A 22,625-nucleotide genomic window follows, 5' to 3' on the forward strand; every position below is an offset into this window, starting at 1 on the left:
TTCTCCATATAATGGACTTCAATGGCAACCAACGGTTTGAAGGTTCAAATGTCCGTCTCAATGCATCTTCAAAGTCTCGACACGATCCCAGTCGAGAAATAAGGGTCTTATCTAGCGAAACTATCGATAATTTTCAAAAAAAAAAAAACGTCATCCTTTCCAATGTGATGACGTAATACGAGACGGGCGTTTGTGGTTAAAAAGTATATATATATATATATATATATTTTTTTTTTTTAGAAAATGACCGATCGTTTCGCTAGATAAGACCCTTATTTCTCGACTGGGATCGTGTAGAGACTTTGAAGCTGCATTGAGACGGACATTTGAACCTTCAAACCGTTGGTTGCCATTGAAGTCCATTATATGGAGAAAAATCCTGGAATGTTCAAATTTCTTTTCGACTGAAGAAAGAAAGACATAGACATCTTGGATGACATCGGGGTGAGTAAATTATCAGCAAACATTTTTGAAAGTGACCTAATCCTTTAAAACCTGCTTCAGTCGTTGAAAAGTCTGTAAGTGTGTTCAGTTCAGTCGGAGAATGTTTCAGCTGGTCGTTAAGTGTGTTCTCGACATTAGTAATCATTACTTAGTGTATCTCCTGCTCTCACTCACACAGCCGTACCGAGGACAGTCGCCCTCCAGCTCAATGGGCAGCGATAAAGACGGTGAGTGTGAGAACACACACACACACATACAAGATAAATTTGATCAGAACCTGTAAGCGGTTCTGGATGAGAATACATCTGAAAATGTGTGTTTATGGTTCTGCCTCAGGTCACACTCATCAGATGGATAAGGTGAACGATGAGCTGCTCATGTTGATCACCGGTAATAAGACGAATCAGCCCACGAGGAACTTCAAGGTGGTTCGTCAGTCGACCGTCCCGCTGGCCTTCGACTCCAGCCCAGCAGAGGTCTCCACCTGGCTCAACGCCAAGGGCTTCTCCAAACCGTGAGTCAGGCCTCAGAAAACAGACCAAGCCTTCCAAACTATGAAACATTTATTTCAAAAAATTTAATTATGTATTTTTACTGAGAACTCATGAAGCCTTCCAAACTATGATAAATTTATTTAAAATACATAAATAAATAAACAAATATTTTTTACTGAGAATTCATTAAGCCTTCTAAACTATGAAAACATTTTAAAAAATAAAATAATGTATTTTTATCGAGAACTCATTAAGCTTTCTAAACTATAAAAAAAATATTTAAAAAAATAATGTATTTTTATCGAGAACTCATTAAGCTTTCTAAACTATAAAAAAAATATTTTAAAAAACAATGTATTTTTACTGAGAACTTATTAAAAGCCCTCTAAACAATGAAAAATATTTTTGTTAAAAAAATTAAATAATGTATTTTTACTGAGAACTCATGAAGCCTTCTAAACTATGAAAAATGTATTTAAAATAAATAAATAAATAAATATTTTTTTACTGAGAATTCATTCAGCCTTCTAAAGTATGAAAAATGTATTAAAGAAAATAAAAATAATGTATTTTTATTGAGAACTCATTAAGCTTTCTAAACTATAAAAATTTATAAAAAAAAAATTTATGTATTTTTACTGAGAACTTATTAAAAGCCTTCTAAACTATGAAAAAAAATATTTTTGTTAAAAAAATTAATGTATTTTTACTGAGAACTCATGAAGCCTTCTAAACTATGAAAAATGTATTTAAAATAAATAAATATTTTTTACTGAGAATTCATTCAGCCTTCTAAACTATGAAAAATGTATGTTTTTTTTTTTTTTTACTGGGAACTCATTAAGCCTTCTAAACTATAAAAAATTTATTTTCTTAAAAAAAATTATGTATTTTTACCGAGAACATATTAAAGCCTTCTAAACTATGAAAAATGTATTAAAGAAAATAAAAATAATGTATTTTTACTGTGAACTTATTAAAGCCTTCTAAACTGACATTTTTGACATTTTTTTTTTAAATAATAAGAAATTATGTATATTTACTGAGAACTCATGAAGCCTTCTAAACTATGAAAAATGTATTTAAAATAAATAAATAAATATTTTTTGGATTCAGCCTTCTAAAGTATGAAAAATGTATGTATTTTTTTTTTTTTTTTTACTGAGAACTCATTAAGCCTTCCAAACTATGAAAAATGTATTTAAAAAATAAAACACAATAATGATTTTTTTTTACTGAGAACTCATGAAGCCTTCAAAATTGAAAAATGTATTAAAAATATATGTATTTTACTGAGAACTCGTGAAGCCTTCTAAACTTTGAAACATTTATTAAAATAATTAGTTTACTGAAAAATCCTTAATCCTTCCTAACTATAAAAAAAATATTTTAAATAAATAAAATCAAGCCATCTAAACTATGAAAAATGTATTGAAATCAAATCAAATCAATAGTAAACAAAAAGTAACAATCATGAAGTGCAACAACTGAGGCTTTTTCTCTCTTTGTTGACACACGTCCTATGGAAATCACAAGATGAACCGGGACATATTTCAGGGTTTGTCCCTTTTCCCTAATTATAGCCAATGGCCTTTACTATGGAAAAACCACACGTGACAGCTTGAGCAGTGGATGAAAGCTTTCCACATGACTAACTCATACTGGAGAATCATACTGTCCCACTGAAGGTCATGAATATAAGACTGTGTCTCTGTGTGTGTGTGTGTGTGTGTCAGGACGGTGGAGCGTTTGGGCATCCTGACAGGAGCTCAGCTCTTCTCTCTGAATAAAGATCACCTGAAGGCCGTGTGTGGAGACGAGGGCTCTCGCGTCTACAGCCAGATCACCGTCCAGAAAGCTCAACTAGAGGTCAGAGACACTGCAACACAACATTAGAAACAGGGAAATCATGGGAAACGTATACAATTAGTCTGATTTGTCTTTTCTCTCTCTATCAGAAGAGTCGAGGAGATTCCGAACTGCAGGAGATTATGAGGAAACAGCAAGAGAAAATTGAATCTGCCCCATGAATGCGCTTTCACGGACTGTCAATCAAACGGTCACCTGGCAACAGTGACTGTCAAGCAAACCCACCAATGAACTTAGATGACGTAGATTCTGCCACACCGTCGACCAAACGTCTAATTCAATATATTTTTTAATTTGTATATTTATTGTCGGTGCTTTTATTGTTATTAGTGTATGTACAAATGTATCCGCATGCTTTATCTTGTTCATGCTGGAAAACACATGTATGCTTATAAGACTCTTTATTGCATGAAAACAATGTATAGTTGAATCTCACAAAAACATGAACAGGTCACGCCTCAAAAACAAAGACTTTTTTTTTTGGTTTATTCTACATTTTCATGACATTTTTTTTTCGAAGTAATTTTCATTCTCAGTCAAAATCAAAAGAAAAATAAATGATCAATAAACCCAATTAGGACCTTTTTTTTTTTTTTTTTTGGTTTTGCATTTTCTTGACATTTTTTTTCTCTCTCGTAATTTTAATTCTCAATTATTCACACCTCAAAATAAAAAATATAATTATGAAAAAAAAAAAAACAGATTAGGACCATTAATTGTTTCTTTTGTGGTTATTTTGCATTTTCATGACGTTTTAACTTCTCAAAGTAATGCAGATATATATTTTAAAATATTTTTTTTTCTCTTGTAATTTTTATTCGGTTATTCAGACCTCAAAATATTCTCAAAAGAAAAATGAAATTGTGAAAATTTTAATTTTTTGGGTTATTTTGCATCTTCATGTAATTTCATGACATTTTTGTTTTGCATTTTCATTTAATTTCATGACATTTTCCTAGTAATCTTTTTTTCTCAATTCATTTTTTTTTATAAAGCAATAAAAAATATAAAGCAGTACAATACAATTTAACATATATATATATGTATATACATATATATTTCACATCACAGTAATTCAAAAATGTGTTTTAAGTTGATGTGAATTGCAAAACAAAATGAAATGTTAAGCTAAATTTGTGTTTTGTGGTTGAAAGTGACCCGTACATGTTCTTGACGGCTGAGATTCACCCGTGTCTACAGGCGTGAGCGTTTTCTCGGGGTTTGATGTATGATTGCAGTCTGTCACACTACACATGTAAATAATGTGCTAAACTCTGTCTCATCACGCATGTTCTGATGCTGACCGTTATGACGAATGAATGAAGCGGGAACAGTAAATTTATCAGATGCATTCATGCGCGTCTTTTCTTCCTCTTGTCAACACTGTGTACTGAACAAGTGTTTGTAATGTGTATAAAAGGGCATTTAGAGAGAAGGATGATTTGGTTTGATCTTTAAAACACAACAGAGAGATGAGGTTTAATCAGTTTATTCAGATAACAATAGTAGGACCACAAGTACAACCTCTTAGTATTATCCTCTGCTAGCATGTCCAAATGTTATTTATAAAAACAAATCACTGTATTGTAAATTTAAGAAATAAAGTGACTACTAAAAGACTGTGCCTCAAAAATTCCCCTCAGAATATTCAGCGCATCTAGCAACTCTTCAAATCTAAAATGCAGCGATTGTAATCCAGCAGGAACTTTCACGTACATTCACGCACATTCACAGACCTTCAACTACATCCTGTATTAGGATCGAGACGCACATCTTTCATCAGTCTTTAAAAACACATTCAAAGTGCCACAATTATGCTTCAATATCAAAAATAAGTGCTAAACGTCATTTTAGTGAACTGATTGACTGGTGGTTTAGGTGGTGTCTAGTCTGAGAGATTCTCTTTCTGATTGGTGGATATTTCTTTGCTTCTCGAATGAGGTTTTATTTGTTGAGGTACGCATCCAGCCAGAGTTCTCCGGATTTCTCCAAAGACCTGAGAGGAGAAGAAGAAGAATACAGTGAAGCATCTGCCAGTAAATACACACAAAATACAACATGCTCCCAACGTTCGGTCAGGACCCCTTGCCGTCGCTTTATAACACACAGGATACTCCATTGCTTTCAATGAGAAATCTTTGGCATTAATACACAGATACACATTTAAAACCAAGTCTCGCCCTGCATTTTGTCATTATACGTGAGCCTAGATCACGTCACCAGTCACGAGTCGCACGGGTATATTTGTGGCAATAGCCAACAATACATTGTATGGGTCAAAATTATCCATTTTATCTTTTATGCCAAAAATCATTGGGATATTAAGTAAAGATCATGATCCATGAAGATATTTAGTAAATTTCCTACCGTAAATATATAAAACATTTATTTTTGTGAGTGAATGCAGCACAATCGTGAACATAAATGGAGAACTTTAAAGGAGATTTTCTCAATGTTTCGATTTTTCTGCACCCTCAGATTCCAGATTTTCAATAGTTGTATCTCGTCCTATCCTAACAAACCATACATCAATAAAAAGCTTATTTATTCAGCTTTCATGTGATGTATAAATCTCAATTGCAGAAAATGGACCCATGTGACTGGTTTTGTGGTCCAGGGTCACATATATTGTTAATATAACATGTTCAATTGTTTGTGAATGTCAACTTTTGAAGGAAGAGTTCCTGAATCTTTTCAAGGTGAAAGCAAGAGATGTTCATGTGTGTGTCATACCTGATGATGTCCGCGAAGGCCCCGTGCAAGGTCTTCTCTTGGTACTTGACTCCGTATTTGGCACATAACTCTCGAACGTGCGGGGCGGCGCGCCAGTAATTGTGCCGAGGCATTGTGGGGAAGAGACTGGGACAAGAACAAACCGCAGTTATGAAATGCCGAAGATACACTGATAGAGAAACGTGTGCTTGAGGTTTTCTTACTGGTGCTCGATCTGAAAGTTGAGGTGTCCGCTGAACCAGTCGTTGAAGGAGGATTGCTCAATGTTACAGGTCGCGACCAGCTAAATGAGAGAGATGTAAGCGTTGACATGCTAGAATGGCTAGTTTGGAAACCCAGTGATGCTGTGATGGGTCAGAACGTACCTGCATATTGAGCCAGTCTTGGTGTTGCTCATAGTCGATGTTCATGGGGATGTGGCTCATCTGGGTCACCCACACGAACCAGTGACTCTCCATGAACCTGCGGCACACAGGAACAACACATTCATACCCACATCATGTGACCGGGGGTCTGCCAAATATTGTTTGGTCTCAAACTCATTTTTGGGAAAACATTATTAAAAATATTCATTTATTGTCACTCAAAGTAAAATTCATGAATTCGTCAATTTTTGTACATCAGTAATCGCTGATTTAATGGCTTTGTTAGCATCATAAAATATGTAAATTTATACTTTGATACCAGAAATTTAATGTAGCAATTAGTGATGCACCGAAAATGTTGAAAAGCTGAAATCTTTGACCGAAGCGCTTCTCCAAAGGCTTCTCTGTCATTGTCTATTTCTGTGCACACAACATGCATAATCTACAACAGGAGTGAGGATGCCAGTGCAGGGTTAACAATAGTGATTTATTAAAAAATATATATATTTTGATGAAGATCTTTAAGTAAAGACATCCATTAAACAGCTTGCAAACGATGCAGAACATTATATTTACCTCAGGAAAGCCATTCAGTGTCTATACTCATAAATATATGCACTATACAACATATTCTTTATAGTTACCTAACATGTTGTCTTCATAATTGAATGTGTTTGAATAAATCTGTCATGAAAATGAGCTATTACAGCCACTGTGTGAAAGAAATGTTTATATTGCAACAGTGAATCGGAGTAGAAGCAAAAGGCTGATTAAAAAAAAATTGAATAAATCTGTGTGTGAAATTGTGTGAAATTTAAATGTTTATATACATATTTATTTCTATTTCACTTTCTAAAATATTTCAATAGTAGTCATTTATCTAGCATATCTCATTGAGTAAATCAGAGAATTTTTTTTAATGATTTTTAACATGAAACTTTGTTTTTATGACACTTTTAACTATGCATTTGTCAAAAATGGGCTAAAATGAACTACTGAAGGAAAATGGATTTAAATAAAAATATGATAAACACATTCACACTTTTTATTTTACATTTAAATAAATTTAGCCTAACATCTTTCCGTTGCTTATGTTTTTTCTCTCTCAGATTGTTCTGGCGGGTTGAACAAAAGAATATAATATAGGAAAAAAACTCCACAGAAAACAACTTGAATGAAACTGGGCAACACCCACTAAAGATCCTTATTTTTGTTAAGTGAAAGAAAAGCATGGTACTAGATGGTACAAGTGCAAAAAACATGGTATTTTTTGTAAGTGTGTGTATTTTTGTGTGTGTGTTTATTTGTAAGGGTGCTTCTCATCCATTGAAAAGGCACTTGGAATATAAAATCTACAAAAACATGTTTAAAGCAGTAGTAGTAGATAAAATGATGTTTCGTACCTCACGAAATTAAACAGAACCACCGCCCAAAACACACCGTAGAACTGCGTGTAACACAGGAAGTATCGAACGTAGTAACTTATACACCACGCGAGGTCCTAAAAAGATAAGACGAGAGGAGATAAGATAAGGACAGAGAAAGTGCTTATAAAAGCACGTACAGCTGCAATAACAAAGCAAGAGTCAAAGTGATCATGGTAACTTACCACCCAAAGACCATGTGAGATCATATTGTGAAAGATCTGGACCTGGAAATACACTGGAATGAGCAGAGGAGGTCCGACTGAGGACGAGTGACAGAGAGAGAGAGACTTTAACATCAAGACACAACAAGCCTAGTTGATGGTTTCTATCGTAACCAGCCGTATAGGACCTGAGCGAGATGTTTCTAGTGAAATAATATACATATATAGTTCTGTCATGACAACTCTTGGAGTATTTTGCATGGTAATAGATATGATAATGTTATATGTTTGGTAATAGATCTGCTATGCTGCTGCTGTTGGGACTTGCTACTACCAACACACACACGACACACTGCTGTGACAGGGTTTCTGCAGGTTTCAGTAAGTCAAATTTAAGACCCTTTTAAGACATTTTAAGACCATAAAGATTGAAATTTAAGACCTACACGACGCATTATCCAAGTTAGATAGATAGTTACCTCGGGATCATTAGAGTATCTATCTATCTATCTATCTATTTAGGATAATCTGATGTGTGTGTGTGTGTGTGAGAGAGAGAGGGAGAGGTAATTTTTTTTATAGAAAATTGTACTTTTGCATATTATATACTGTAAAAACACAATTATTGTTGATTTTAGTTGATCATAGTTGATTATAACTAGAGAGGAAATGATGAGATGATTAAAGTGACCAAAATTATCACGGTTATCACAGAATGAAGTGAATGAAGTCAATTCAACAAGTTTTATGTCGAAAAACAGCAAATAACAAATTGATTAGCATCAATATGCACTTTTTGTTTACGTGAACATTAAAATACCATTAAAAATGATGGCCAGATTTTAAAGGAGTGTCTTGCAACATGTTATCTACTAACATGTACAAGTTCAAATAAAGTTTTGACAAAAAAGGTTTTATACAAAGATAAACCTCATATTTCAGCCTTTAAATATTTTTTTTTTATAAAAAGAATGAGTCAAAAAAGATAAATTACTGACATTTACACATTAGCTTATATTTATTAGTAGTGTTTGGGTGCACCCCCATCCTTCATGTTGACTGAGCTTTCAATGTTGTTATGGAAAGTGGTGATTGGTTGGTTCCTGTCACATGACCTGCGGTGCGTTTGCGGCATTCTGAAAAGTTTAGATTTTTTTCATCTCGTTGCGTCTGGTAAAAAAATTAGCGCGCCGCTTCAATTATAAGCGCGCTTGCCGCACGCCTACATTTGAACAAACTTGAGCGCGCAAAAGACGCGATATGTCTGTTGTGTTGGAGACGTGTTGGAGACCCCTGCTCTAGAGCTCCGCTTTGTAGGCTACAACTCTATACTTTTTTGCTACTTTGTAATAACTTTCTGCGGCCAGCGTTTCTGGAAATGAACGAGGGTAAACACTTTTTTTAAGACCTGACTAAATGAAATTTAAGACCTAGGATGAAAATCTGGCCGTTTTTAAGACTTTTTAAGGCCTTAAATTTAAAGTTCAGAATTTTAGACTTTTTAAGACTTTTTAAGACCCCGCGGAAACCCTGTGTGAGCAAGTCAGACATGCTGCCGCTGTATAAAGCACACATGAATTACCCATCAGCAGATCAATCAGTAGAAACTTTCTGGATTTTTACATTTTTAAAAAAACATCACAGCATGATTTATAAGCTGTTTTCCTCAAGGGGGCCAAAAAATGTCCCCACAAGGACAACGATTTTGGATATTGCCATCTTTGTGGGGACATTTTGACCTCATAATGTAATGTTTATCAAACAATATTCAACAATATCCAATGGGACTCGAAGAATAAAAAAGTAGCGTAGAGACTTCAGTATGATTCTGATTCTCATTAGGATAATTTACGATCTAAGGCCGGCGACACACTGGCTTTGTGGCGTGTCCGTTTTTATTTCGGCTCCCATGTTAACAGGTTAGCATGCTAGAAACAGAACGACGCCTATTTTTCAGGCGACACGCAAGCGTGTTGGAAGCGTTTCCAGGCAAAATAGAATAGGAAAAGATGTTTATATGTCATTATGACATGAATACATATTAATAAATGACATTTTGATGTTTAAAAGTCTCTAGGTTTTGACATAAATGCAGATATACAATATAAAATATTATAGATTTTCAAATATTGCACCTGTCAATACAGAACGAAATATTCTGTAGCCTATTTTGCTGACGTTGTCTTTGCTGCTATATATTTATGTTTAACGTGAAGTATACGCCTTCCACAACTCTCTCCCCAAATGTCGAATATATCACCAATGAGGCTCATCATATGTCACCTAGCAGCAGCAGCGGCGCGTCACACGCGTTTCTGGTGTGCAAAGACAGAGAAAACGCCACGCAGCCAGTGTGTCTCCGGCCTAAACCATGATATAATCCTGTACACATTCCTGGGGAGCTTCTGAGCAGACGGCCACTGTGGCATACACTCACTTACTGAAGAAGAAGTACTTGTGTTGATGGTTGTAAGGCAGATGCTTGATCTTCTTAACGCCGTACTGTAGTAAAAACAGACAAATCAGAGTCGATCTAGTGTTTTCATGTGTGTTTCCTGAGGAGAGTGTGTTTGTACCTCCACGGGCTGCACTTTTCCAACCACAAACGCATTGAGCATGTTGACGTCCGGGTCCTTTTTGAACACGTTGGGTTTAGCATGATGCTGGAAGTGGCGATGGTTCCACCAACCCGCAGACGCGCCCTGAAGCACACAATCACATATGTACACAGGCCAATACGACATGCTAACACGCTCAAACAGAACATCACTAGTGACCAATCGGGATGCTACTTTCACAGTTAATGCAAACAGCACTTCTCATGCGAAAGTTCAAGAGCTTGATCTTAGCATGTTGCTAAGCTAATGATATTTTATACTCTAATAAGTAGCATAAATAGTGTAAAAATACAGAGCACAAACAAATATTGGGGCTTATTTTTAATTAGACTACATATTTTGGTATTGAGCGAATTATATTGATCTTATAATCTCTCAAATTTATAAGCATATCTCTCGCTTCATCCTCCATCTTGGATGGATTTTATTCAGTGAATTTTGACTGTGAATTCAGTCAGTTTTCCAAGGCCGGATAATCAACCGAAAAAATTGTCACTGTATGATTTCAGTCAAACTAAAGCATTTATTCCCAAATGAAATCACACTTTTAAAGTTGAAAATGCATTTACAATGTGCAAATGTCATGAAGGAACTAACCCTCAGTTTTATTTAAATAACCCAGCAAGACTTTTAAACATGGGATTTACTCATTTGGATTTTAAAGAGAATTTTAAAAAATCATTTCTATCATTGAATTATGTGTTATATTTTTAAACGTGTTATATATAATGTGTATCTACTGTAGATGGCTGTGTCACTGAGTCCAAGACAAATTTCCCAAATATTGGACAATAAAGTGTATGCTCAATTCAAATGGTCTACAGCTAGGCTAATGAACTGTATTAGTTAGTGGAAGAACCGTTCCGTATTTATGGTTATGAAATGTTTCGAGTATGTCGGTACCTTCAGGTGTCCGATGACAAATTTGTGCACAAGGTGATTCCATCGAGAGCTTTTAAACACGGACAGATGACCGAAGTCGTGCTGCAACCATCCAGCCTGCGCCTACAGACACATTAAAACAAAAAAGCAAACAAAAACATGAACAAGTGCTGAAAAACAAAAAACAAGCAGGTCTTAGCAGGTTTAAGATGGACGTCGCATTTATATAGTTCGTTTTTATTCCCAATTATGCCATTTACAGCTTGTGGACATCCAAAACATATTTTATACAATCCTGCTGCTTTTTTAACACGGTTTATATACGACCGTGTCAGTCGTACCTGTGCAGTCGCCAGTAAAACAGCAACGATGGCCGTGTTGAGCCAGCCGGTTCCAAAGTAGCACACCATCATCAGAGCGATGGCCTCCAGGAGCAGAATGTGACTCAGATGTAAGATGAAAAACAGCGGCTGGGCTTTGAAACACCCCTCAGCCTCCAGACGCTCACGAAGGGCTCGGAAATCCTCCACAAGAGCCGCCTGACAGAGGACAGAGAATACACACTCAACTATAGCTGTGTTCACATGGGAAAGTAACATTTAAACGCAGCTAATCGACTAGTTTTTTAAAGCAATATCTCAAAATCTGAATGAAAATAGGTAGATGGACACATAGCTAGAGTTGAAAATAACTTTGTGCATACAGATGACTCAGAAGAGGAGTGACAACCAAACCGGTGTTCGTGACCCATGTCGTTGGTACAATAACATCACTATTGTGTCTCTTTCTCTGGCAGCGTTTTTGAAAAAAGTTGATTGTTTTTACAAAAGTTTCATGGCCCCCGAAAATATTTTGTTGTATGAATATCTGAACATGTAATATATCAAAAGAAAGAAAAGTTTTATTTAAATAAAACTTTTCAAAATAAAGAAGTCCTAGAGCTCATCCTGGACATTTCTTTCAGTAACATTAGGCAGTTTTGATTTATATGCGGTCATTTTTTATAGACGATCATGTTATTTTACATATGCATCAGCAATGCTTCTAGCGTTTGTTCAGAGCCCGTCTACGGAGAGCCTTCCCACTCCCTATTAAGTCCTATTGTACCGAATTTTGGTTGTAGTTCCACCAGAGCTCCACTGGGGGCGATCGCCCATGAGTGCAAAATGAATGGGAGTCTATGGCGCTAGACGGCTAAATTTGTCTCTTTCTCCCGATTGCCGTTGAGAAATCTCAGATTTGATTGTAGGTTTTGCAAGTTCAACATGGGTTATAGGTCGAAAGTTGAATAAAACGAGTACTGATGTCCTTTTGATTTCTTACAGGTTGAGTTGTTGTTGCCCATAACACGCTAGCATTCTGCTAATGAACGCTGATTGGTCAGTGAAGGACTGATTACGACCAGAGATACCGCTTGATGGCATCATGGCATCCGAAGCGGGACCAGAAACAAACAAAACAAAAACTCTTCTAGCACGTGTGTTTACCTGTGTCAGCTGTGTTGTGTGTTTACCTGTGTCAGCTGTGTTGTGTGTTTACCTGTGTCAGCTGTGTTGTGTGTTTACCTGTGTCAGCTGTGTTGTGTGTTTACCTGTGTCAGCTGTGTTGTGTGTTTCCCTGTGTCGGCTGTGTTGTGTGTTTACCTGTGTCAGCTGTGTTGTGTGTTTACCTGTGTCAGCTGTGTTGTGTTTACCTGTGTCAGCTGTGTTGTGTGTTTACCTGTGTCAGCTGTGTTGTGTGTTTACCTGTGTCAGCTGTGTTGTGTGTTTACCTGTGTCAGCTGTGTTGTGTGTTTACCTGTGTCAGCTGTGTGTGTTTACCTGTGTCAACTGTGTTGTGTGTTTACCTGTGTCAGCTGTGTTGTGTGTTTCCCTGTGTCGGCTGTGTTGTGTGTTTACCTGTGTCAGCTGTGTTGTGTGTTTACCTGTGTCAGCTGTGTTGTGTGTTTACCTGTGTCAGCTGTGTTGTGTGTTTCCCTGTGTCAGCTGTGTTGTGTGTTTCCCTGTGTCAGCTGTGTTGTGTGTTTACCTGTGTCAGCTGTGTTGTGTTTACCTGTGTCAGCTGTGTTGTGTGTTTACCTGTGTCAGCTGTGTTGTGTGTTTACCTGTGTCAGCTGTGTTGTGTGTTTACCTGTGTCAGCTGTGTTGTGTGTTTCCCTGTGTCGGCTGTGTTGTGTGTTTACCTGTGTCAGCTGTGTTGTGTGTTTACCTGTGCCAGCTGTGTTGTGTGTTTACCTGTGTCAGCTGTGTTGTGTGTTTACCTGTGTCAGCTGTGTTGTGTATTTACCTGTGTCAGCTGTGTTGTGTGTTTACCTGTGTCAGCTGTGTTGTGTGTTTACCTGTGTCGGCTGTGTTGTGTGTTTACCTGTGTCAGCTGTGTGTGTTTACCTGTGTCAGCTGTGTTGTGTGTTTACCTGTGTCAGCTGTGTGTGTTTACCTGTGTCAGCTGTGTTGTGTGTTTACCTGTGTCAGCTGTGTTGTGTGTTTACCTGTGTCAGCTGTGTTGTGTGTTTGCCTGTGTCAGCTGTGTTGTGTGTTTGCCTGTGTCGGCTGTGTTGTGTGTTTGCCTGTGTCGGCTGTGTTGTGTGTTTACCTGTGTCAGCTGTGTGTGTTTACCTGTGTCAGCTGTGTTGTGTGTTTACCTGTGTCAGCTGTGTTGTGTGTTTACCTGTGTCGGCTGTGTTGTGTGTTTACCTGTGTCAGCTGTGTGTGTTTACCTGTGTCAGCTGTGTTGTGTGTTTACCTGTGTCAGCTGTGTTGTGTGTTTGCCTGTGTCAGCTGTGTTGTGTGTTTGCCTGTGTCAGCTGTGTTGTGTGTTTGCCTGTGTCAGCTGTGTTGTGTGTTTACCTGTGTCAGCTGTGTTGTGTGTTTACCTGTGTCAGCTGTGTTGTCGATGTCTCGAGAGAAAAGAAAGTGCAGAGCGCGAAAGCACCAAAGCGACTGAAGGATTGCCGTTAAGCAGTATCTCTGGTCGTACGATGTGTATGACGTCATTGACACTTTAAAAGACTTTTTAAAGCAAATAAGTGACTCTAAAAAATCTAACACCCAGCAATGTGTAATTTCTTTGCATCTCCTTTCGAATACAATATTCAAATTACTAGACAAAAAATTATATCCTGAGAAAAGTGGATTTTGAGGGGTATAGCGCCATAGACCTCCATTCATTCTGCACTCGTCCTGTGAGCGCCCTCATGTGGAACCAGAAGCCGGAAGTCTACTGAGAGTGGAAGTTCTCCCCTTAGACATATTAGACATTAGCCGTTTCTCAATATGCGTTCTTGTCTGTACTTGTGTTCTTGTGGACTTGTGAAACGTCATCAGTCGCTGCCCTAGTACTGTGCCAATTCAAAGTTCACATCTAGCCAAGTCCAGTTCGAATCCCCGGATATGTTCTTGATCCGCCCCTTTTACCGAGGATGCATCAAGAGGTGACTTGTGCGGACTTGACAAGCCAGGTATCCCAGAATGCATCTCACACCACCAACCAGCAAGCGTCAATAGCAGAGGAGAAACCCCGCGTAATTTAAAAATACTGCTATAAATGTGTCACGAAATGTAGTTTTAAGAGTATTTCAGGCGAGAATGTAGTTGTTTAAAGCTCAAATCTTTGGTTTATTTATTATAAAGATAGCACCTATTTGAAAATTTGATCTGACGTTTTCGGAGTTGTGAGAACCAGGAAATCGGACGCTCGGCGCTCGCACCCCGCCGAGAACAGCCTTTCCTCGGCTTCTGCTGCTGACTTGCCGTTGGCTCGGATGTCTCTAGTCTAGTGGTATAACCTTTTACAGTCTGGGTATAACATGAGATTTAAATCGTCTTGTGTATATCCAACAGGCGATTTATTTATTTTATTTGTCTCATTAATGTATTATTTGTTCCCTGGCAAAACGTTTTAGCTGAGGGCAAAGTGAAGTTATAGCTTTATTTAACGTCAGTCTATTTAACTATGTAGCCTAGAGAGCTGACTTATGTTTGACTGAATCGTTGGCTTTATTATTGTATAGCTTCTTATACCTTTTAGGCTACTTATACTTTTAGAATGGCTATTATTGATCATTAAAACTGACATTTAGCAAAATAGGTTATGTCATTTTATTTTATATATTTAAAACATCTAAAATATTTTATTATAATAGCCTACATGTTGCCTACATTCTCTTCACTGTATATACATATATGACACAACCCTGTCTCTTTTAGCTAAATGTTCGTTTTAATGATCAATATTATAATGTTTTTTATTCATCATATTTTTAAAATGAAAACAAAAAGAGTCAGGGTTGTGCTTGTTATGGGAAATTTTGATTTTCATTGATTTACAGTATTGATTTTCATTTAATTTCAGTAAGACATTGAAATGACTCTTTGCTGGACTGTATGTGGTCTGCCAACATATGACTAATGTGTGTGTGTTTTTAAACACTGGGAAACAGGTGAGACGTCAGGAGGAGGCAGATTGAAAAGGGACCCCTGAGGTCAGAGGCCGCCCAATTTAGAACTTGTGAGTTTGTAAGAATAAACTTAGCAGTATCAGAAAACTAGCAGGGAAGCCTCTCCTTGTTTAGATAAGGGCCTGTAAGCAGAAGACCTTGAAAGCAGTATAAAGACTCCTCTGCCCTCCCTCTCGTGGTCGCACTTGTTTCACAGACTGTACTTTTGACTTCTGTGTGGCAACTGGGCCTTCTTGCAAGAATAAAAGAATTTTGAAAGACAATTTGACTCAGAAATGTCTCTTACGCAGGTGATGATTGTTTAATGAATATTTTTGCCACAACATGCTTTATATTTCGTGTTGTTGTAAATATGCAGTGAAGATAATCAATTGCGTTGCCTGAACCTCATTTGTGTGGCCATTATGTTAAAGATCTTTTTTAAATGAAAATGAAAAGAGGCAAAGTGGTGGTTTATAACATATTTTGTTTTATTTGTAGCCTATAAAGAGATAACCGGAGTAGCCAAGGCAAGCTGAGTGACGCTATCAAGTACGCCGCTGTTCCATTTGCAGAGTTATCGGACTCGCGTCCTCCCGTCCTCGGGAGTTCGTTCTCCTGAGTCGAACTTGACAGTCCGAACTACCAAGGACTCAAGTCCGAACTTTGCGTACTTGGTATTGAGAAACGGCTATTCTCTGGTTTGTTTCTGTTTCTTCTTCGCCTGTGTTTTGATCAGGAGATTCAGTACTCTTTCAGCCCCCTACCGTATAACAGTGAAAACACGGAAAGCTAAAAAGATTCCGTCAATGGCAGGGAAAGAGTTAAATTGCAATTCAGTTATTCAATTTTAACTGAGGTGTGAAACAGGACGTAGAATTTTAATTAATAGAAGTTGAATTAAAATGCAATGAAAATTTTAATGACTGTAACACTGAGCAAATGCTGTTATCTAAGGAGACTCACAAATGTGGAAAATCACAAGCAATATATCGTTAAACTGCAAAAACTCATTTTAGAAAAGGGAAGTTCATAGGCCTACTTATAAAGATCGTTTGACAGTCTGGTTTTAAAGTGTAAAAAAAAAAAATTATAAATGTCTTTAAGTTTTATAAGTCTTACAGGAAGACATATGCATTTGTTTCCCAGAATGCAATGACCTGATACATTTCTTTGAATTGTAATTCAATTTTCTGTGCGACTTTTCAACTTTAGATTTGGCACACCTGAAGGTTTTATTAACTCTGATTTTTTTAAGGTTTGACCATGTACATTTTCTCACTTTATTTATTTTTATGTCTTACTAGTAGTTCATCATAAATATGAATATGCAAAACCCAGATATATTATGTAAATTCATATTCTAAGTGACTAAGGTGTCAAGGCAATATTTTACACCGAAACCTCACAGGTTTTATTAATCTTTTCTGAGTGAGTCAGAATCTTTAGTAAAGTCTCTATACTCACATTTTTCTGCCGGTCTAGACTGGGTTCAGATGCTTCAAGCTCCCCGATTAACAGCGGCTTCATGTATTTTCTCACCAGCGGAAGGTCTGGATGAAATGCAGTAAACGCCTCCTGTCACACCAGATTAAACATATTCAACACTGATCATCTTTATTTGAAGCTTATCTGAAACAATTAAAACAACACAAGGACAAAAAAACACTTGAAGATTGTTTCCTGAAACTCTTTGGCTGGGTCTTAAAATTGAATGAGCTTCATGTGGCATTAAACACATGCTTATAATGCTGTCTAGTTAGGCAATCATTGTTTTCCAGGAATCCAGTATTTTTGCAGTTCTGTGTTCGTGAATTGGTCTGAATGAACAACATTATGGCGACTAATTAAAAAGTAAACAACTCAGCGACTTAGATATCACCGCTTTATGTCACGTTAAAATAAAACCTGAAATGGCCTGAAAAAATAGTGAGCAATCAGCTTGGTGATATTAAAGTTACATCTTCTTGGGTTTCCATCCAAACGTAAAGCAAATCTTTTTAAAGATTCGAACAATTTAAAGAATCGGACAAAAGAAAAAACAAATGTCAATTAGGTGCGTTTCCATCAAGTTGTTCGAGCGGATGACGGTGGTTTTCGTAACCTACGAACCAGCAGTACATTAAACACCATCAGCAGAAATGCAAATGCGTTTCCATCCCCCATTATTCGCATGAACTCTTTTTCGCACAAGTAAAAAAAAAAAACTCAAGCGAGCGTAAAAGCTTTTTATGCGAATTAAGGGATTTTCTCCGCTGAAATATAGCCTTTCCATCACTCGTTTCTGATGCGATACTTCATAAAAACAGGCTGATGGAAACATTGCTAGTGATCAGTGTTTACCAAGCTTTGATAACTGACGAATGATACGAAAATAAGTCGACTAATAATAAAAACAGCTAAACATCAGTTCGAAAGTAAAATTTATTGTTCAAATTGTTACTGCCTTTGGTTATTATTTTGGAATAGATGTAAAAATGCTTTAAAAAACTAAATTGTTGAGATTTATACTTGGTTTTAATAAAAAGTTAATGTTAAAATACAAAATAATTACATAGTTAATGTTAAATACAAAATAGAATTGTATAAGGTTTGTATTATTTAACCAGGAAAATGTGACAAAATTAAATTAACTAAGTTAACTTAGGTCAGCCTTACAATACAACATTCTATATAAAACAATAGTGTATTTAACATTAAAAGAAATATGTTTTTGATGTATATGTCTATATATATATATATATATATATATATATATATATACTATAAGGACTTTGCCTCCTTATTTCCACTGCACGTCAATGGTGCCTATACCTCACTAAGTTGAGACACAGCCATTGTGTTTTTGTTTATTTTTTTTTAGAAATCTGTTGTATATAAAAGTTCTTCCATGTGGTTAAATGTAAACATGTTAATGTTGAGTGTTTTACCGTCGCATCTTCTCCAGCATGGTGTCCGAGGATCCTCAGTCCCCCGGGGTGTCTCTTCACCCACTGGCTCACATTATAAACCTTCCTTTCGACCACGATCCACTGATCTCCAAACTTGGTGTGTTTCTGCACCTCCTCCCAGGTGTAAGTGCTGAACCTCCCATTGGTTTCGGTGATCCGGTCTGTCTGCTGTCCTCCGCCGCCCATCGCTGATCAAACTCTGACTGCTGCTTACTGTAACACCTTCAAGCACCTTAACCAACAATAACAGTTTAATATGAACATTGGTGCAGGCGCTCCGTCTAAGAACAGTTCAAAAGTGTCATTTAATGTTCACTTCTGCTCAGTTTAATGCATAAATCAATTTTTTATACAATTTTAGTCAGGTAATCAAAAAAGTGCAGTCTAAATCCATTTTATTCAGGTCTACATTGTTGCAGAAACTGAAAAGCTGTCTAGATAGTCAGCTCACTAGGTTATGAGACACAGCCCATTGTTCATGACCGTTTGATTTCCACACTGTAATATGTTTTGTCAGGCAGTGTTTCTACATAATTAATTATTGTAATTAAATTGCTTTTCCCTTGAAAGAGTAAAGTAAGGGATTACATAAAGGATCTGATGCAAATGCATTAAATACTGTATCCTATAGATTAGAACAATTCTATATAAAGCAATATTGGATTTAACATCAACATTTTATTTTAAAATATGTATTTTTGTTGTAACCTTCTACCTTTAAATACTTTAGTCAGTTCAAGAATAATTTAAGCAACTGAATGAGACAATGGATGCTCACATAATCTCATTATTATGCATAAAACACACGAAGGGTCGTGTTAAAATACACGTCACGTACCAAACGATTAACTTACTTCCTTATTTTGCGTTCGTCGCTTTTTTTTTTTTTTTGTGTTACCACTTTGCATGACTAGTACTAGCATGCAAAAAAACTAGATTCTTCAAAACTGCCAACTAGGACATTACAAATGAATAAACCGTTCGATATGACGCACAAAATCATCCTTTCTCTTCAAAAAAATTCATGATTTCAATTAATGTGCATCCGTTGTTAAATAACATGAGCAGAAAGAATAAAGTAGCCTACACCGAGTTTAAACTGTCAATCATTTACTCACCTTCTCAGCAGGCACTTTGATCACACACTCATTTAGTTTGTGTGAGAACGAGAAAGAGAAGCATCACTTTTTCATCACTTGTACTTCTGTTGAATTCCGAACAGATCATTCGAGCGCCAGCGGCCAATCAGCGCGCAGACTCAGCGCCAGTCTCGCGCACCATCAGCCAATAGGAGGAGAGAGAGAACTTTGGAAGGGTGGGGAGAGCCTGGAGATAAAGAAGAGTTACTCAGGTTCGAGGACCACATCGGCAAAGTGCGGTCATACAGTAACAATGCCTGCGGGTTTAACAGACATATAATGTAAAATTCTGCATTAAAAAGCTGTTTATAAGTTTCTTATCTAAACAATTACAGGGCAAAAGCAAATACCTCATCAAATTATGTGTAATAATACAGTGATATAATTTGGAATGAACGAGATAATAGCCTACATTTTGTATTTTACTCTAAAGTACTGAAAAAAAGACAATAAAATATGCATTATATTCTGCTATAGCCTATTTAAAAAAGAAATGTAATATAGTTTTGTTTGTGTGGATAACACTTTGTCTATATTTTTAATAGCTATGTCTCAAGAGTTTTGATAAACTTCAAATAATTTTAATTTAAAGCATCATGATTGTCATGATTGTATCTGTTAATTATGAATACAGCTCTTATATAATATATACAGTCACCAAAATGCCCTGTAATGCCCCAAACCAGCTGTCAGTGGTTGCAATATGAATTCTCAATACAGATTTTAAGTACAGTTCCAGTATTTTACATGTTAAGACTCCTTTACTAAAGTTTCTTTGAATAAATAGGCACAGATTGGTGACTGATCAGACTGTTAAAACATTTCAAATGCGAAAAAAAGAAGAACTTTGGACTTTTCCACGCAAAGAAAACACCACAGACTTCTTCTGAACCTGCGTTTATCTAGAGCTGCATTTACCATCCTTAATTTGTATCATGGCTTTAAAAGTTGTATTAACATCTATGAAAAGATTCTTCATTGTCAAGCATTTATTCTCTGATAATGCTCATGATAAAATAAGATAAGATAATTAGATGCTCATAAATGCTCAATTTAATGCTGGTACAGAGAGACTCATAAAAGGACATTTTGCAAATGCAGCATTATTAAACGCCCTTTAATTCACAATTTCTTTCACTTAATTTTGGCAGACCTTAACATTTTTCAAAATTAGAAGGAAAAATCTCTATATACCAGTAAAAAAATATTTTAGGGAATATCTTTACATTGAAATATTTCCAATCCATTCAATAAACAGGCATAATGTATACCGTATGCAGGCGATGCGTAATGTCATCTTGACCTGAAAGGTTTCAAATGTGCCAAAACCTGGCTTTGGCCTACATCATGGTTGTCGGGGCAGGACACATTATAAACCTTATAAATTTGGATTATGCATTTTAATTAGGTGACACACCCTAATTAATCCTAATCCCAGACAGCAACATAGTGTCGGCCCAGATCTGGCCCACATCTGGATTCCACACGTACCGGAAGTGGGTGGGATGGGCCGACACTATGTTGCTGTCTCTTGATTAAGGACTTCTTTCTAATTTTTAAAACGTGGTTTAGCCCAGACATTGTTGTTCCTAAATGCAATCATGCAGAAAACCAGTTGTAATGGCTGGCCTACATTCATAAAGTTATGCAGGCAGATGGAAGATGCAGACATTTGCTAGGCCTTATATTGTTTACCTTTAGGACGTTTATCCACTTCAAACATTAAATTCTGAATCAAATGTTTTGAGTAGTTTACATAAAAGTGTCTAGGAAGCAAAACACAACTTCCAAAGGATGGATAAATCAGGAACTATTGTAGGCTCTGATGAGTGTGCATGGAAATCATTGTTGTCCAAAACTTACATTGTCCTCTGTTCACTAAAGAAAGCTTGTACGATCAAAACATGAGTAAAAATAAAGTGGATAAACTTGACAAAAACCTGAACTTTGCGAAGTCCCACCGATTATTAAAACAACAGTGTTTAAAATGGAAGTTGCGATGAAATGGCTTCTCGAACAAGAACAACTGTAAGGCGGGACTTGATTTTGCCCATCGGGAATTGATTGGATGGTTTGATGGTTGTGGTTTGCTATTGGTCGATATCATGTGAGTGACAGTTTGTCCAGCAGAGAAGAGAAGAGATGAAGACGAGGTAAGTTAGCGGCTAACTACTTAGCCTATGAGGCCACACTAAATAAAAAAAGAATGATGTGCACGGATAAAACATTTAGAATAAATACTGTAATATTTCATAAAAAACAAACAAGAACTGTCCGTTTTGATTTCATGACTGTAATGATGACAAAAGTGGACCATTTCATAACTGAAAATATATGGTTGTGCATTAATTAGAAAAGGAATGAGGAAACTTCAAAAGGATCCCAAGCATAATAAAAAAATAATATTTACTGATCTCAGACCAATGAATACCCTATGGCAACGCTCACCCTCAGGTTCACAGGGTATATGTCATGAAATGGCCACTAGGGGGGTGTGCTGCACTGACACCGTGGAACATCAAGGCTGAACTTTGATGCATTACATCAACACTTCAGCAGAAAAACACCTATATAGGGCACAGCGTGATTCAGACACTTATCAGCATGTGCAACACCACAAATCATAATTTGAAGACACTCTATAAAAGTACTCTGAATAATAGGACGTTTGGTAAGACTAATAACTACATCAATAATCCAAAAGCATTATATAATGCTTTACAGATCAATGGTTCATAGTACTGTATCCTATATAAAATTTTGAACAGCCTATGTATGACATGAACAGTGTACAAGCCAGTCCATTGAGTGGACTTCATTCAGATATCCTGTAGTTTTGAATGTTCATTCCAGAGAAGAACAGCTGAGAGTGAATCATCTCACTAAAATTAGCAGTTTGTTCAGCTTAGTTCTGTCCTCACTGTGCAATACATTTATTTATTTATTTATTTTTGTGAAGATATTATGCAATTATGCACGTCCTGAGCAGCACAGAAATTTGTTTTGGATGATTTGCTGACACCAACAGTTAAAAAACAAAACAAAATACACTAGTTTTCCTTTCTCTCCACGAAGGATTTTCTTTGACTTTTATTTGTTTTAATTAT

At 36.5% G+C, this 22,625-nt stretch overlaps 2 protein-coding genes across 2 annotated transcripts in view; one reads left to right on the top strand and one right to left on the bottom strand.

Annotated features, from left to right (window-relative positions):
- The window catches only part of eps8l2 (EPS8 signaling adaptor L2), a 19,972-nt gene extending 15,552 nt beyond the window's left edge, over window positions 1-4,420 (top strand). The window contains exons 16-19 of the mRNA XM_081355949.1: window positions 623-671; window positions 781-958; window positions 2,675-2,807; window positions 2,897-4,420. Coding sequence (XP_081212075.1) covers window positions 623-671; window positions 781-958; window positions 2,675-2,807; window positions 2,897-2,968 — 432 coding nt within the window. The 3' untranslated portion in view covers window positions 2,969-4,420. The remainder of the gene's footprint in view (window positions 1-622; window positions 672-780; window positions 959-2,674; window positions 2,808-2,896) is intronic.
- Window positions 4,282-19,612, bottom strand: fads2 (fatty acid desaturase 2). The gene is made up of 13 exons (XM_081355950.1): window positions 19,498-19,612; window positions 18,359-18,611; window positions 16,896-17,006; window positions 11,335-11,532; window positions 11,015-11,116; window positions 10,070-10,195; window positions 9,935-9,995; window positions 7,515-7,591; window positions 7,309-7,406; window positions 5,906-6,002; window positions 5,744-5,823; window positions 5,541-5,666; window positions 4,282-4,803 (listed from the first exon to the last, which is right to left on the bottom strand). The coding sequence occupies exons 2-13, from the start codon at window positions 18,563-18,565 to the stop codon at window positions 4,752-4,754; spliced, it is 1,335 nt and encodes a 444-aa protein (XP_081212076.1). The 5' UTR covers window positions 18,566-18,611; window positions 19,498-19,612; the 3' UTR covers window positions 4,282-4,751.
- Window positions 19,613-22,625: the final 3,013 nt, after the last annotated feature.

Source organism: Scardinius erythrophthalmus (genome assembly GCF_964197995.2).
Source record: "Scardinius erythrophthalmus genome assembly, chromosome: 24".
NCBI classification, from domain to species: domain Eukaryota; kingdom Metazoa; phylum Chordata; class Actinopteri; order Cypriniformes; family Leuciscidae; genus Scardinius; species Scardinius erythrophthalmus.